The sequence below is a fragment of the Ochotona curzoniae genome, unplaced genomic scaffold (assembly GCF_017591425.1).
Source record: "Ochotona curzoniae isolate NIBS_2020 unplaced genomic scaffold, NIBS_Ocur_1.0 scaffold_461, whole genome shotgun sequence".
In the NCBI taxonomy this organism is placed as follows: Eukaryota; Metazoa; Chordata; class Mammalia; order Lagomorpha; family Ochotonidae; genus Ochotona; species Ochotona curzoniae.
The window spans coordinates 10,159,012-10,173,155 of NW_024467120.1; the positions used below are offsets into that span (position 1 = coordinate 10,159,012).

Sequence of the window (14,144 nt, forward strand, 5' to 3'; positions counted from 1 at the left end):
CCCATTGACAGAAAAGGAAACTGCAGCAGGGATAGTTAGGTGGACTTGTCCCAAACTTCGTAAGATTTGAATTCCTTTTTAACACTTGAACTACATTAAGTATTGCCCCAAATAACGAGTGTGTGGAACAAAGGAATAGCTCAATACTAACCCAGTGACAGTTGTGTTCAGCCTAGTGTCCTCTGCACCAGGACTCGCTCATCACCTGGAGAGAGCATTTAGTGCAGATCCTGGAGATGATAAAGCTTATGAGCTCCAGGTAATATTCAAGTATCACACAGTAGGATCACGATTGTTCGCTTCATAAAAAAAAATAATTTTGGTTAAAAGTTCTCATTGTAATAATGCCATAGGGGAAAATGCCTTTTTAAATGAAGGCTACACTCAATCTTTAAACCTATGAATTTATTAAAAGTTTAGAAGAAAATAAAAGGTCCAACTGTCAACTTGGCCCTCAAGATAGTTTTACAGGATTGACTGCAGTTACATCATCATGCCACTGATTATTAATCAATGTCATAAAAAAAGAAACACACTACTTGAGAAGCAGTAAATGACATTTTTTTTTTTTTTACTATTTGTGCAGTCCTTTCCTGTAACATTGAGGTCAAACTTCAGTTGATCTGTGACTACGATTTTAAGAGAAACAGAGAAGACATGTTTCCTGAAACTTCAGGAGTCCCTACCTAAGAGTTATAATAGTGTAGCACCAGTCTTTACAATGCATATTCAGGTTTATCTGGAGTCAAAAGGGGCTATTCATTCTGCTTGACTTGAAACACCCATTGAATTCATGTGCGTAAGAATATAAGAGGACCAGCGCTTTAGCACAGTGCAATGAGCTGCTTCCTGCAATGTAGCATCCCATATCTGAGGGGCAGTTCAAGTCCCAACTGCTCCATTTCTAATATAACTTCTTGCTTATGTGCCAGGGGCAGCAGCAGAGCATGGCTGAAGTATCTGGTCCTTGCTACCTATACAGCAGACCAGGATGGAGTTCCTGGCTCCTGGTTTCAGCCTTGCCTAGCCCCAGCCACTGCAGTCATTCAAAGAGTGAACCATTAGATGGAAATTAATCAATTGATCTCTTTGTGTCACACACACACACACATGCATACATACACCACTCCCTCTGTTTCTCCCTCTATCATTGTACCTTTCAAACAATAATATTTTTTACAAAAGAAGGAGGAGGAGGAGAAGAGTATAATATGGATTTCACAAGTCAGTTGAACTTCAATGATCCCAGGCTCACAGACTCTCTGGTGTAAGGCCAGGGTGCAGCCATACTAATGGATATATCACACATATGTATTATAACATTTATGTCCTTAAACAGAAAGCTTTTCTAAGACAATTCTGAGTTTGACCTTTTGAGAAAGCACTTTTATCATAGGAAAGTACTTTAAATACTTACTAGGAAACCTATATCATATTTTCTTCCTAACCCAATACCAGTATTGTCATTTTGTATGCATTTTGCCTGAATCTGCCTACATGCATTTCTTGCTACTGATTCTATAGCTGGCAATTTCAGAAAATGGCAGATATCTATGGCAAAATGAAAGAGGTCTGCTAGCTGTTACCCTGGCTTCATCCGAGCAGGAACAACACCAGTATTCAAGTTTTCTAGAGAATATGCATGCCATTACTGAGGTTAACCAGGGATTCTCAAGTGTTAAGGGGAAAGAAGGTGGAATATGGAAATCACATGAAAATAAGCCACAGAATATCAAAAGCATCTATTACTCGGAATGTGTTTCCACAGACAGATGGGACTGCCCAGATGAATTGCCCTTTTAGGCTCATATCATGCCTCTGACAGTAACAGAAACACTGCAATCCAGAAGCAAGGAATAACACGTGCACAGACACAAAAGCTAATGCCCAGCCCGCCCCGGAATCCCAAAAGTAAATGCTGGTATTTCTTATGTTGACATCAGAATTCCTGAAGGATACATTTTTATGTTTAAGACCTTTTCCATCTGAAATAATAACCCAAGTTAAAAAGATTGTATAGTCAAGGGCCTCTAATTAACCTTTCCATCCCTCCTCATTCCCACCTACTCCCCATTCTCTCACCAAAATATAGTGGATGGAGAAACTTGAGATCAGAACCAATAAAAATGAAAAGGTTCTCTGGCATGCCCATTCCTGCACCAGGAGTTTGGGAAAATGTGTGAATCTGTTACAGGTTGGGGGACAGAAGATGTTCCGCGCATTTTGTGTTCAAGAACAGGCTGGGAGGTTGAAAATACAGAAGTTATCACACCCATTTTTATTTCTGTTCCCATGGAAACTAAAATCATCTCCTACCCAAGTTGAATGAGGTGTTTTGAAATAATCAGTTTCAATTTTTTATAATAGCTAAGTACTGCTTTTTGTTTTCAGCTTTCAGAGGCTTATTTTCACAAAGAAAGAAGGGTTTATATGTGCTTTGAAGGCACAAAAACCTACAAAGAGTGATTATATTCAGAGATCTGATCCTATACAAAAAGAAGTGGCATGGAGTTTTAGTCAAACTCTGCTAGAAGCTGGCTCACATGGGCCCTTTTAAGTCCTACACGTTCCCAGGCATGGCATTCACACGGGAACCTGAAAACCTCCGCTTTTGGCATGGGGCTACTGAGCCATCATCCTCCACTGATTTGCTCACTGTGGAAGTCATAGTCAGGGCAGGCATTTGGGGCAGCAGTCAGGATGCCACCTGGGATGCCTAAATTAGAGCATGGTCTAGAGTCCCAGTTCCCCTCCTGACTCTGTCTTCCGAATAATGCGCATCCATGAGACACCAAGTGATGACTCAAATGCGTGGGTTCCTTCTACACACTTGGAAGAAGCTCTTGGTTTTAGCCTAAACCATTTCCAAAGAGTGCAGACATTTGGATAACGAACCGGAGGATTCAAGAGGTGTCTTTCTTTCTCCCCCCTCTCTCTCTTTCTGTTTCCTCTCAGACTCCTCCTTAATCCCTTCCCCCTTCCTTTTCCTCTTATTTTGTCTCCTCCTGCCTCTAAGACAGAAAAAGCATTACTTTTTAAATTTACTTTATTCTTATTGGAAAGGCAGATTGACAGAGAGAAGAAAAGACATAGAAAAAGATCTTTCATCCATTGGTTCAATCCTCAAGTGGCCACAAGGGTCAGAGCTGAGCTGATCCAGAGCCAGGACCAGGAGCTTCCTCCAGGTCTCTCACATGGCTGTTGGGTCCCAAGGCTTTAGACCATCCTCTACTGCTTTCCTGGGCTACAAGCAGGAAGCTGGGTGGGAAGCAAAATAGCCAAATCACAAACTGGTGCCCATATTAGACCCTGGCACAGCGAAGCTGATGAACTTAGCCACTGAGCCACCACGCTGGGACCCCCCCACCCCCAGAAAAACATCATTTTAAAAAGTATCATAGTACACTCAAACCCCATGCCAAGAAAATAGATGTGTTCTGGCCTCTTCAACTGTAAATGAGAATGTGAAAATTCTTTATTGGTCCCACAGGTTTGGAAGCAGCACTAGGTCCATCATCAGCAACATCTCCAACTAATGAAAAGAATGTGTACTTCATGACATAGTCTTCTTTCTCAGCTGGAATTAGTCCATAATGTCCCATCACCCACACATGCAAATATACACACATACACAAACACACATGCTGAATGGTTGAATCGGGGCTATCAAGGATTATGAAGGACCTGAAATTTACCCTACTTGCAAGCAACCCTAACATGTTAGCTTGCCCCAGCTTATTGGATGCTGGCAGAAGACATGAATCATGGGGTCAAAAGCAAAGGACTTCATCACTCATGGTAACAGCAGTGGCCAGAATATCACCATTTACACCTAAGGCCCAATCCCTGTAAGACAAGAACATAAAGACTGCGTAATACACATGTGGTTTGCATTTCCCAGGACTTAGGGAACTCCAATCTCTTTTACAGAAATATCTATATTTTGGTAAAAGATACTTTAAGTCAAGGTGAATCATTTAAACCTGTCTTTGGTGTGCACTTCTTTGGCATCAAATAGTTTACAACGAGTAGTAAGCCAGCCTGAGCTTTGTAGGAGATGGTATAGTTACTATCCTGGAGAGTAAGCACGCCTGGTCTTCACCCCAGAGCGTGGTGTCAGCCTCAGCCCTGTTGATACTTGGGACTGGGTAACTTCACTACAAGGGTAGGCATGTGAATCTCAAGACAGAAGCATCCCCACCAGTCCCACGAGATGCCAATCACCCTCTCCTGTTGCAACAACCAAAGTGTCCCCAGAAATTGCCAACCCTTCCCTTGGAGGCAGACTCACTCCCAGGGAGCAATTGTCTTTTTCAGTGTTAAGGTAGTCAGGGGCTCTGATCCCGAGATGTGCAGAAGCACAGGAGCCAGTCTCCAATGATGGGGGCTCAGACAGGGCAATCTTTGCAAGAAGGATGAACAACCTAGACAAACAAAACATAGCATTTAAACACACACACACACACACACCCTTCATGTCCCTTTGACTAAAACCAAAACAAGGGACATTTATGACAAGAAGTTATGACTCTCAGCCAACAGCCCAGGAGTCAGCCAAACAGTGTATAATGATAACACTTCCTGTCTCATGCGGGGATTTTTCCTTCCCTGGTTCATAACTGGCTTTATTTTCCCACTGGCCACTCTCCCCTGCTTTGAAGTTAGACCTACTTTCAAATCTCATGCAAGGGTTGGGAATGCCCAGCCCACGGGACGTACAATGCCCACAGAATCATCTGGTCCGGTCCTGCCAAGGTAACACAGGCAGGACTTAATATTCAATAAATCTCTAGCATGCTAATTTTTAAGCTGATACTTTTGCATGGTCCACAGATGCGGCTATCCAAATGGCTCATGGAAGAAAAATAAAGGATCCCCACCCCTGAGAGAGGACAGCAATGCAATGCAAATTATCCCACCTACAGGAGCTTACTTCCGCTTGACATTTAAATATAAAATGAGGATGATCAAATCTACCTTATGGGATTATAGATACTTAATAAATGATAGCTATCGGTTGCTACAGGTATTGACTGGGTTGTGATCCAGGGACACCCTTCCTATAATGAACCTAAGATGGACGGGTTTGATTCTGTCTCCTCCCCACAATCACTCAGTTTCTTGCTATGCTTAATGTCACCAGACCATAAGGAGAATGCTCTAAGATGTGACCACTTAAACACCATGGGCCAAACATACCAGGCAGTCCCAATCCCATGAACAAAAGAGTCAAGCAAGGAGGCACCTCTGCTCCTCTCCTGCTTGGCTTTCTTTCTTCTGAGCTGACATCAGCTGGCTGGCATGGGCTAGCTTCTGCCAGTCTATTTCTCAGCCACTCTTGTGGGCTTGTGTTTTGATAAGCTAGCACTCACAAGTCGAACAGGGTACCATGTTCTGCAGACATGAAGCAAAGCTGTTCCAGTATTATCAGTTCTCCCTGCCTTAGCAACATAAAAGCTGATTTAAAAAATACCTGTCACACACCTGTCACAGATGCTACAAGTTGTTAATAAGTGATTAATACAGAAATGTCTCTTTTTGTTAATAATGCTATGATTTTTCTCTTGCTATCTGGCATTTTGACTTTGGAATATAAATTAGTCTTGGTTTTTGCAGCTATTAGATATTGCATATAAGTGATGACTACTCTTTTTGTTTTAAAATGTAATATTTAATTATAGCTTTAACAGAAGACTTAAAATTTCATTTTCCCTCAGGAAAAAATAATAACCATAACTGGAATTTATGAAAAGCTATTAGTTATAGCTAATCCTTGATAACAAATAGGATTTTTTGAAATTGGTGTGATTTTTAGCACCTTGGGTTCATCAGGAAGACAATGCTTGCAGAAAACGCTTGTGGAATGATCAAACAGCAATGGCCCTGCCACATTGTTAAAGGCAAATACAGTCGAGAAGATCATCTGTACAATTCTCTGGATTGTGAAATTTGCTTTTAGAAAAGGAAATATCACATGATGGGCAGAGGACAAGTGGCAATTCCCAGTGCCTCCTTGTGGTTCCCCTGAGTGTGAGATTAGTGTTTCCCTACTCACACAGACTCCAATCCTCCACCAAGAATTGGGAGAATGCCTATTAAATTACATGTCAGAAGTTGACTTCTATCTGTTGCATCACCTAGCCAGAAGTAACATGACTCAATCACTTCTGTAAGTGCACGTGTGTCCACAAGAACAGTGTTCCACAAGGGACAGTGTCCCACTGACCCAAGATAGAACATCAACACTCACATAACAAATATTTAAATTGTACTTAAATAAGCAATCCCATTATGAAAAACAAATGCAAACCACAATAATTTCCAGGACTCTAAAGGAGAAAATGCCATGACACTTAAAAAAAATATAATGTTTTTCTAAATGAAGGCTTTTTTTTTTCTTGACAAAAACCTCAAGCCAATCTCAAACCTCAAATACTCTAGTGTCAGACTTCCTGCTTCCTTGCACCTCATTCTAACTTCACCCCATCTTGCTCTTCTGTGTCACACTGAAGACATGCCATTTCCCATATTGACAAGACTCGGTCCTGATGCTGGTTCCTATGGGGATATTAGGAAGAACTAAAGGATGCTCTACTTTTTGTGTTTGAAAGACCATGATGGGTGGGGGCAGGGAGTTCCAACCACAGGCTCATCATGCCAATGCCTGCAATGGCTGAGGCTGAGTCAGGCAGAAGACAGAATCCAAGAACTCAACATGGGTTCCACATGTCGGTGGCAGGGACCTACCTACGTGAGCTGTCAACTGCTGTCTCCCAGAGTCTGTGCTAGCAGGAAGTTCACATTGAGAGCCAGCACTGGGACTCATACCTAGCTACTCTGATGTTCAATATGGGGCTCAGGCATCTTAACCATAAGGCTAAATGCCTACCCTAGTTTTCTTCTTTATAAGGTGTAGTCACACGGCACCTGAGAGGGTTTCACTAATACAAATACAGAAACAGTTGATAGCACAGAACCTGAAAGAATTCAGTTTACGTTTATGCTTGACGGTAAGATTACCTGGTCAACTGGAACCTCCACCTGAGTATCCTCATCCTCTTGAACTTCTGCTGCCCCCCTCATTTCGGACCGCTCAGCTCCAGCTTTGAAAATGCCTTCATCTATTATTGGGAGACAAAGCACATGGTGAAAATCAAAATCCAATTGCGACATCGTGTGGCTTAAGCTTCACATTACAGTCAAACGACTGGTAAGGTAATTCTGACAGGATTAGGGTAGTCCCACCCTCCATACAGAGGTCTGCAGTTCTTCTTACATTGGCATGGATCAAATCAAGGCTGACCCAGAGGAACAGGTCTTTGTCCCAAACTGCCAATCACCCTATTAGTTCCAACTTAACAGCATTGCCTACTCCAGCACTGAGAGGGGGAATAACTTCACAGCTAACATCTGGGTTCTCCCCTGCTGTCCACGAAACAGCAGTGTCACATGGTGCCTTCCCTGAGAATGACACACAACTGAGGAATTCTAACTGGACTCAGATCAAAGTTAACTTTCTACATCAGAACCTTGAAGCTGACATCCTCATCTCACACACATGCAAAAATCGATGTCACTTATTTTACAGATTTCCACAAGATCTTCACAATCCCTGATGCCGAGTCCTTAACTATAAAATGTGACCCACAGCTCCAAGCAACGAAGCTCTCAGGAAATGCTTTTTTCCACACTTGGAGCAGTTTTAATGTCTCCCCTCAGCTTTCTCTCTGTAGGCCACAGAATCATTTATCATTCTGTCTATCTGCTTGCCTCGAGACAGGTTTTACACTTCAGCCATCCTCACAGACGTTTCCTCTGTCCACATTTTAAGGTTCCCCAGGTCTGGAGACTGTACCTCCTTCCTTGGTAATCTGCTGTAGTGTTTGATTAGCCTTGCAATGTGAAAATTTTTTTTAATTCTTTTGTTTTAAAGTCTTTCTCTAACAGGAGCTTGCTTCTCGGAGTCGTTATTTAATGCATTTCACAGAATACTGCTTCATATTGCCAAAGTTATGAAGGAGCTCTTAATTAAATCAAAATATCTTTGGATGCTTTTGAAGGATCGATCATACATTATAGATGATGGGGACCAACGGGGCAGCCTAAGGCATTAATGCACTGACGGCTGTTCCCTCAAGTTGCTCTCAGTCCAGTGAAGAGACAGATAAATACATCATCAATAAGGTGTGCTCAGGTGATGCCAAAACTGGCAGGATCTACAGCACAATGTAGTGGATGCTGAGAAGGAATAGTAAGGTAAGGAAAGACAGGAAGGACAGAGGGGAAAGCTGGACGTGTCTAACATTCACATTCACTTCTATCTTCTGAAATTGCCTTAAAAGATAACAATCATACTTAGATGCAAGCCTCAATAGAATACAACCTATACACATGACTTTTCAGATGACATTTTGCTCTTGCTTAATACAGACACTACAAAGAGAAATATAGAGATACCCAGGGAATAATACACTCTTCAAACTAACATCCAAATGAAACGTTGAGCAGTATCTGAGCAGAGCTATAAATAACCAGATATGTATTAGAAACATCACAAAATGACTACAGTCAGTCATAGCACATCCAAAAAAAAAAAAAACTGAAAGAGTAGAGGAATGAAAAGTGGCACCCATAAGGACAGAGAGAGCACAGAGACCAATGAGCAGTGCTCAGCCCCAGGAGCACGGACACAGAATACACAAAAACCAGTGTGTGGGCAGATCTGAGGAGCGTGCCGTACGTCAATGAACTGGGCTGTGTGGGACACCTCCTGAGCAGCACAGAGGGAAGGATGCCCTGAAAGGAATTCTTAGGAATGGACAGCACCTTCCAGACAGGCGAGAACAGCTGGAAAGTTGCTGTGTGACAACAAAAAGCCCAGTAGGACTTAAATTACAAATGTCAGATAAAATCAAGGAGTAGGAGATCCCTCCAACTGAACTGCAGAGCTCAGAACCCCAACCATGACGTCTGTCAGCCAGTGGATTCTGAAGAGATTTCATCATGCTTGGAACGTGGAGATTGGCCGCAATTCAGAACTGTTGAACTATCAAAACTGCTTGAGCAGGACCCTCGGAGCATGCCCCACATCGGGGACCTGGGATGGGTGGGAGGCTGGGTGGGGCTTCTCTCTCTGATTCTCCCCTGACCCCACATACAGGAGAAAAATTACAATATTAGTGTGGAAACAATGGTCTTACCCACTTTCCTGTAGCCCTTGACCCTTTGTACCCTAATCAACTATGTAAGCTTATCAAAAATAAATAAATAAAACACTTCTCTTATTATATTTATATAATACATAACAACTGCAAAAAATCTGTGACATGAAGAAAATAAACATTCTGCTAACCTTCAATAATTCAGCAGTAGCCATGGCTAACATGGTGATGATTCTTCATCCTACCCCAACATACACACACATACAAATTCATAAAACTGGGATCTTGTTACATGCATAATTTCTAAATCAAATTTAACTTTAAAATTACATCATGAGCTTTTCCTAAGTCATCAAATGTTACTTAAAAATATAACAAATCGGCCCAGTGCCATAGCCTAGTAGCTAAAGTCCTCACCTTGCACATGCCAGGATCCCATATGGGCACCAGTTTGTATTCCAGCTGCCCCACTTCCCATCCAGCTCCCTGCTTGTAGCCTGGGAAAGCAGCTGGGGACAGCCCAATGCCTTGGGATCCTGCACCCACATAGGAGACCCATAGAGGCTCTGTCTTCTGGCTTCAGATCAGATCAGATCAGCTCCAGCCATTGCGGCCACTTGGGAAGTGAACCAGTGGATGGAAGATCTTTTTCTCTGTCTCTCCTTCTCTCTGTAAATATGACTTTCCAATCTTAAAAATTAAATAAATCTTCAAAAGAAATAACAAATTGATACAGGTGATGATGTTTTCATTGCTGTAATGAAAGGAAAACAATGAATAATGAAAATGGGAGTTTTTAAGTGAAGAGGGTAGATTGTGTTGTTGGGTGGACTGGTAAACACAAGCATGTATTCAGATCTACTGCACTACAGTCACTCTGGGAATTACCATGGCCACTCTTTGGGGGCTGGGCCTCTCGAGGACAGAGACCACAAAGACATGGAATGCTTCTCTCCATGTACAAATGCAGACACAGTGCACTCACTGCACACAAGAGGTCTTCATGAGCCTTCACTGATGGGCAAGACAAAAGACAAATCCCAGGCCGAACCTCTCACATATGTGTGGATGGTCCCATTCTACGGCCTCTCCACTCTCACCCCTCACGCCAGCCACCCAGGTTTAATTCCTTCTTCCTTCACAATCTCTGGGCCTGCTGGCATTCTAGTTTCCATACAATTAACTCATTCTTATCCTCAGCTTCTTCGATTGCTCACTTTAAAGGAAACATCACTAACCCCAGCCTCTGTCCATGCTGTCTTATATCTCAGTAATTTTAACAGCCATGTGTTGAGACATGCAGGCATGAATGTGCTGCCTCTTCAATCCCCTTGACATTCCCTCAGCCACATCTTAATCACACACAAAGCCTCCCCATCACAAGAATGGCTTCAATCACGGTCCATGTGCAATCATGTGACAGAACCACTGTGTTATTTTATGCCCCATTCCTCTGCTCCACACTGCTCCTGTGGACTGCCTGTTGGAGTCTTACTTGTGCTTCAAATCCTAGTCAATTATCAAGGTCTCTCACCCCAACCTCACAATCAACAACACTAACTCCTTTGCACTACTCCTTTATCTCATAAACTTCCTTTATCCTGGAATCAAGCTTATGTTTTATCAACTTCCTTTTACTAGCTCTGCATCCTCCCATGAAATCACAGACTGAGGGACAGCATAAGACAACAACTCCTGTGTTAGCGAATCCTGCTTCTAGCATAACGTCAGCCACACTGAAAACAAGGCAAAGCATTATACAAACACCAAGCTTTGCGCATTGCCTACAAACTATCATTTGTAATAGAATTCACATGTGTATAGCTTTCCATCAGGGAACCTACAGATCAGTGGAACAATGTGAATGTTGAAAAGTACATCAAGCCTTATGTCAGAACATTAAAATCACATGACATAAAAGGATTGACAAAAGAGCCACACTACAATGCGGGAGGATTTGAGTGACACAGCAGGAACGCATTTCCCTTCCATCGGGGCCATAGTAAAAAGGCAACTGAAGATGTGATCCATGCAAGAAAACTTAAAACACCTGCTTGCTAAAGTAGATTCCCAGGATAAACTGGCAAAAAGCAAATTTCATCAAAGGCACTATGATTCAAGAACTTTAAAACCTCACCACTTCCCTTTTCTATTTTTACTGTTCATTTAAATTTGCACAGTGAACTGGTAAGTCTAGAACAAAATAATTATTACATGTAATGATTATGAAACTACTGCTATGCAACATCAAACATCCCAACCACAAATCGCTGAGGAGAGATGCCACCTATAGGCATGACAGGTGCCATTACAGATACACCATATAGGTGTTTAGCCTCCAATAAGAGTCCAATTAGTTTTAATGCCATTTGGGATTATCATAAAAATAAGAATTCTTAATCTTAACCCACTATCATTGTCAACTAAGTGACTTTTTTTCCATAGACTTCACATCTCCAAACTTTTGTTGTGTCACAGTTCTAGCCACTTTTAAGACTTCTTCAAAGTAATATTTTTTAAGATTTATTTATTTTTATTGCAAAGTCAGATATATGAGAGGAGGAGAGACAGAGAAGATCTTCCATCCTATGATTCACTCCTCAAGTGACCACATTGGCTGGAGTTGAGCCAATCTGAAACCAGGAGCCTGGAACCTCCTTCGGGACTCCCAAGAGAGTGCAGGATCCCAAGGCTTCGGGCCGTCCTTGACTGCTTTTCCAGGCCACAAATAGAGAGCTGGATGGGAAGTGGGGCTACAGGGATTAGATCCGGCACCCATATGGGATCCCAGCACATTCAAGGTGAGGACTTTAGCTGCTAGGCCACTGTGCCAGGCCCCAAAGTAACATTTTTAATAAGCACTAGTATAATTTTTGACTGCTCATGAAATTCTTTCTTATTTTAACTCCAGCAATTTCGATTCTTCCAAAATTGTACACAGTAAGTCTAATAACAGAACGATGTAAATAATCAAAATAAAGCTTTCCTCTCCACATAGAAAAGGCGAGTTCCTAGATAGACTGATAATGGTCTGACACATCATCACCTTGGAATGCCAAACTTCACAGACAACTGAGTACTTAGCAGACTCAAGCCCATCTTGTCCCTCATTCGCCATACCTCCCTCCATTTTTTTTTAATTTTATTTTTGATAGTGTTCACATAGTTGAGAACAATACACGCCAAGGGGACCACTAGTTAGGGTGGGAAGGGTTGAGGAATAGGGGAAAGTAGATGAGAGCACTGTTTCTAATTTTATCTTCTTCCTGCATCTGGAGGAAAGAGGGCAGAGAATGGGACATGCCTCACCCAGCATCCTAACCGCATCACTGCCTGGGGATGGGGAACGGCCACCTGATGTCACACCAGAGTCCCTAATAATCCCTGCAGCAACATCCCATAGCAACTGCTATTGTCAAAACTATGGTCACCTTCCTCATTTACTCCGTGTACTAGCAGCTTTCAAGGCAGGCGATGTTTTTCCACCTTCCACATTTCACTTCACTGGCATCAGCAGCAGCTTTTTCTCAGTTCCTTAACAATCATCCATTTTCTTGGATTGTCAAGACATTGAGAAGAAATCAGACCACCCTAGAGCAACACGGTGGGACTACTTCTGTCTCTGCACATTAAGATCATGTTTTGAACACGATGAATATGTCAATGATGGTAAACAGACATACAGATAGAATATTCAGTCCCAACCTCATCACAGATCTCAAAACATACACATCTACCCAACTGCCTCCCATGACATCTCACCTTGGACATTTAATAGTCATCTCAACCTTTACATGGTCTAAACAGAACTTCGGTTCCCCCACCCTGCACTGCTTCTATATCCCCTCATCACTACTACTTGTTGAATGTACCACTCCAATACCCTACAATCAGTCTCCCTCTGTTCTTGTTACGCCTAATATGTCCTCTACACAACAGCCAAACCATCTCAGTTAATAAAAATTATTTTATTTATTCCACAGCCTCAAAACACTCTAATGTCAATCACACAAGGAATCCAAGTTCCCTGCCACGTGGCAAAATTAACCACATTTTGTATCACTTTCTCTTCATCCACTGATATAAAGTTGTACTGATTTCCACTCTGCTTCCCAACAAAAACTCATTTCTATCTTGTCACTTTGGACTACTTACACCTTTTGCCTGGAATGTTCTTTCCCCTTTTTCATACATGGTTGGCCACTCCGTGTCACATCTCAAGAACATTTCCTCATCTCAACTCCAGAAGCCACCCAGTCATTTTTACTATTCTGTTTCAGTTCTCACCTAGCACTCATCATTAATTGATTCGGTGGTGATGTTCATTTGGTGATATGTTATTTGTCATTCACCACCCAATAATAATCTCTAGGAGAAGATGCAGCTGGTCCACACTGCTTACTTTGCTCCATGCCCAGAACTTGCCAGAGCCAATACCTAGAAGGCATTCAATAAAGAATGGGAACTCAAAAACATTTGCTGGATGTATATGGAATGTAAGGTACCAATAATTTAAAAGTCATTAGCCCAGTACATTAATTCCTTCGTGTTTTTACAGGGATTTTGCCTCAATCTGGTCACTTTGGGCAATATAGCATTTGGATAGAGGTTGGAGTGGGACAAGGGGATTCGAAGAAAAAGACTGGAATACAACCGACATAGGGATCAACAAATTTTGTTTCGTGTGGTAAGCCAAACAATGGATCTTCCATGAAGTCCACAATCTGATCCTTAGAAACCCTGACTGTGTCACAATATATTGAAGAGCATATTTGACACTACAGGTGGAATCAGGATTGCTAATCATCTAACCTTGAGATAGAGACATAAACCTGTGTGATTCCTACGGATCCACTCTAACCAACAAGGTCTTCTGTAAGTGGAAGAGAAAGGTGGGGGAAACAAAGAGTAACACAGCCAAAGGAGGATTACTGCCTCTGGAGATATAAGGGGCCACTAGCAGCTGCCTCCAGAAGCTAGAAA

General features: G+C 42.1%; 1 protein-coding gene across 1 annotated transcript in view; it reads right to left on the reverse strand.

The window, feature by feature from the left end:
* The window catches only part of DCDC2 (doublecortin domain containing 2), a 137,988-nt gene that overhangs the window by 10,180 nt on the left and 113,664 nt on the right, over positions 1-14,144 (reverse strand). The window contains exon 8 of the mRNA XM_040967587.1: positions 7,021-7,121. Within this exon, the coding sequence (XP_040823521.1) occupies positions 7,021-7,121 (101 nt within the window). The remainder of the gene's footprint in view (positions 1-7,020; positions 7,122-14,144) is intronic.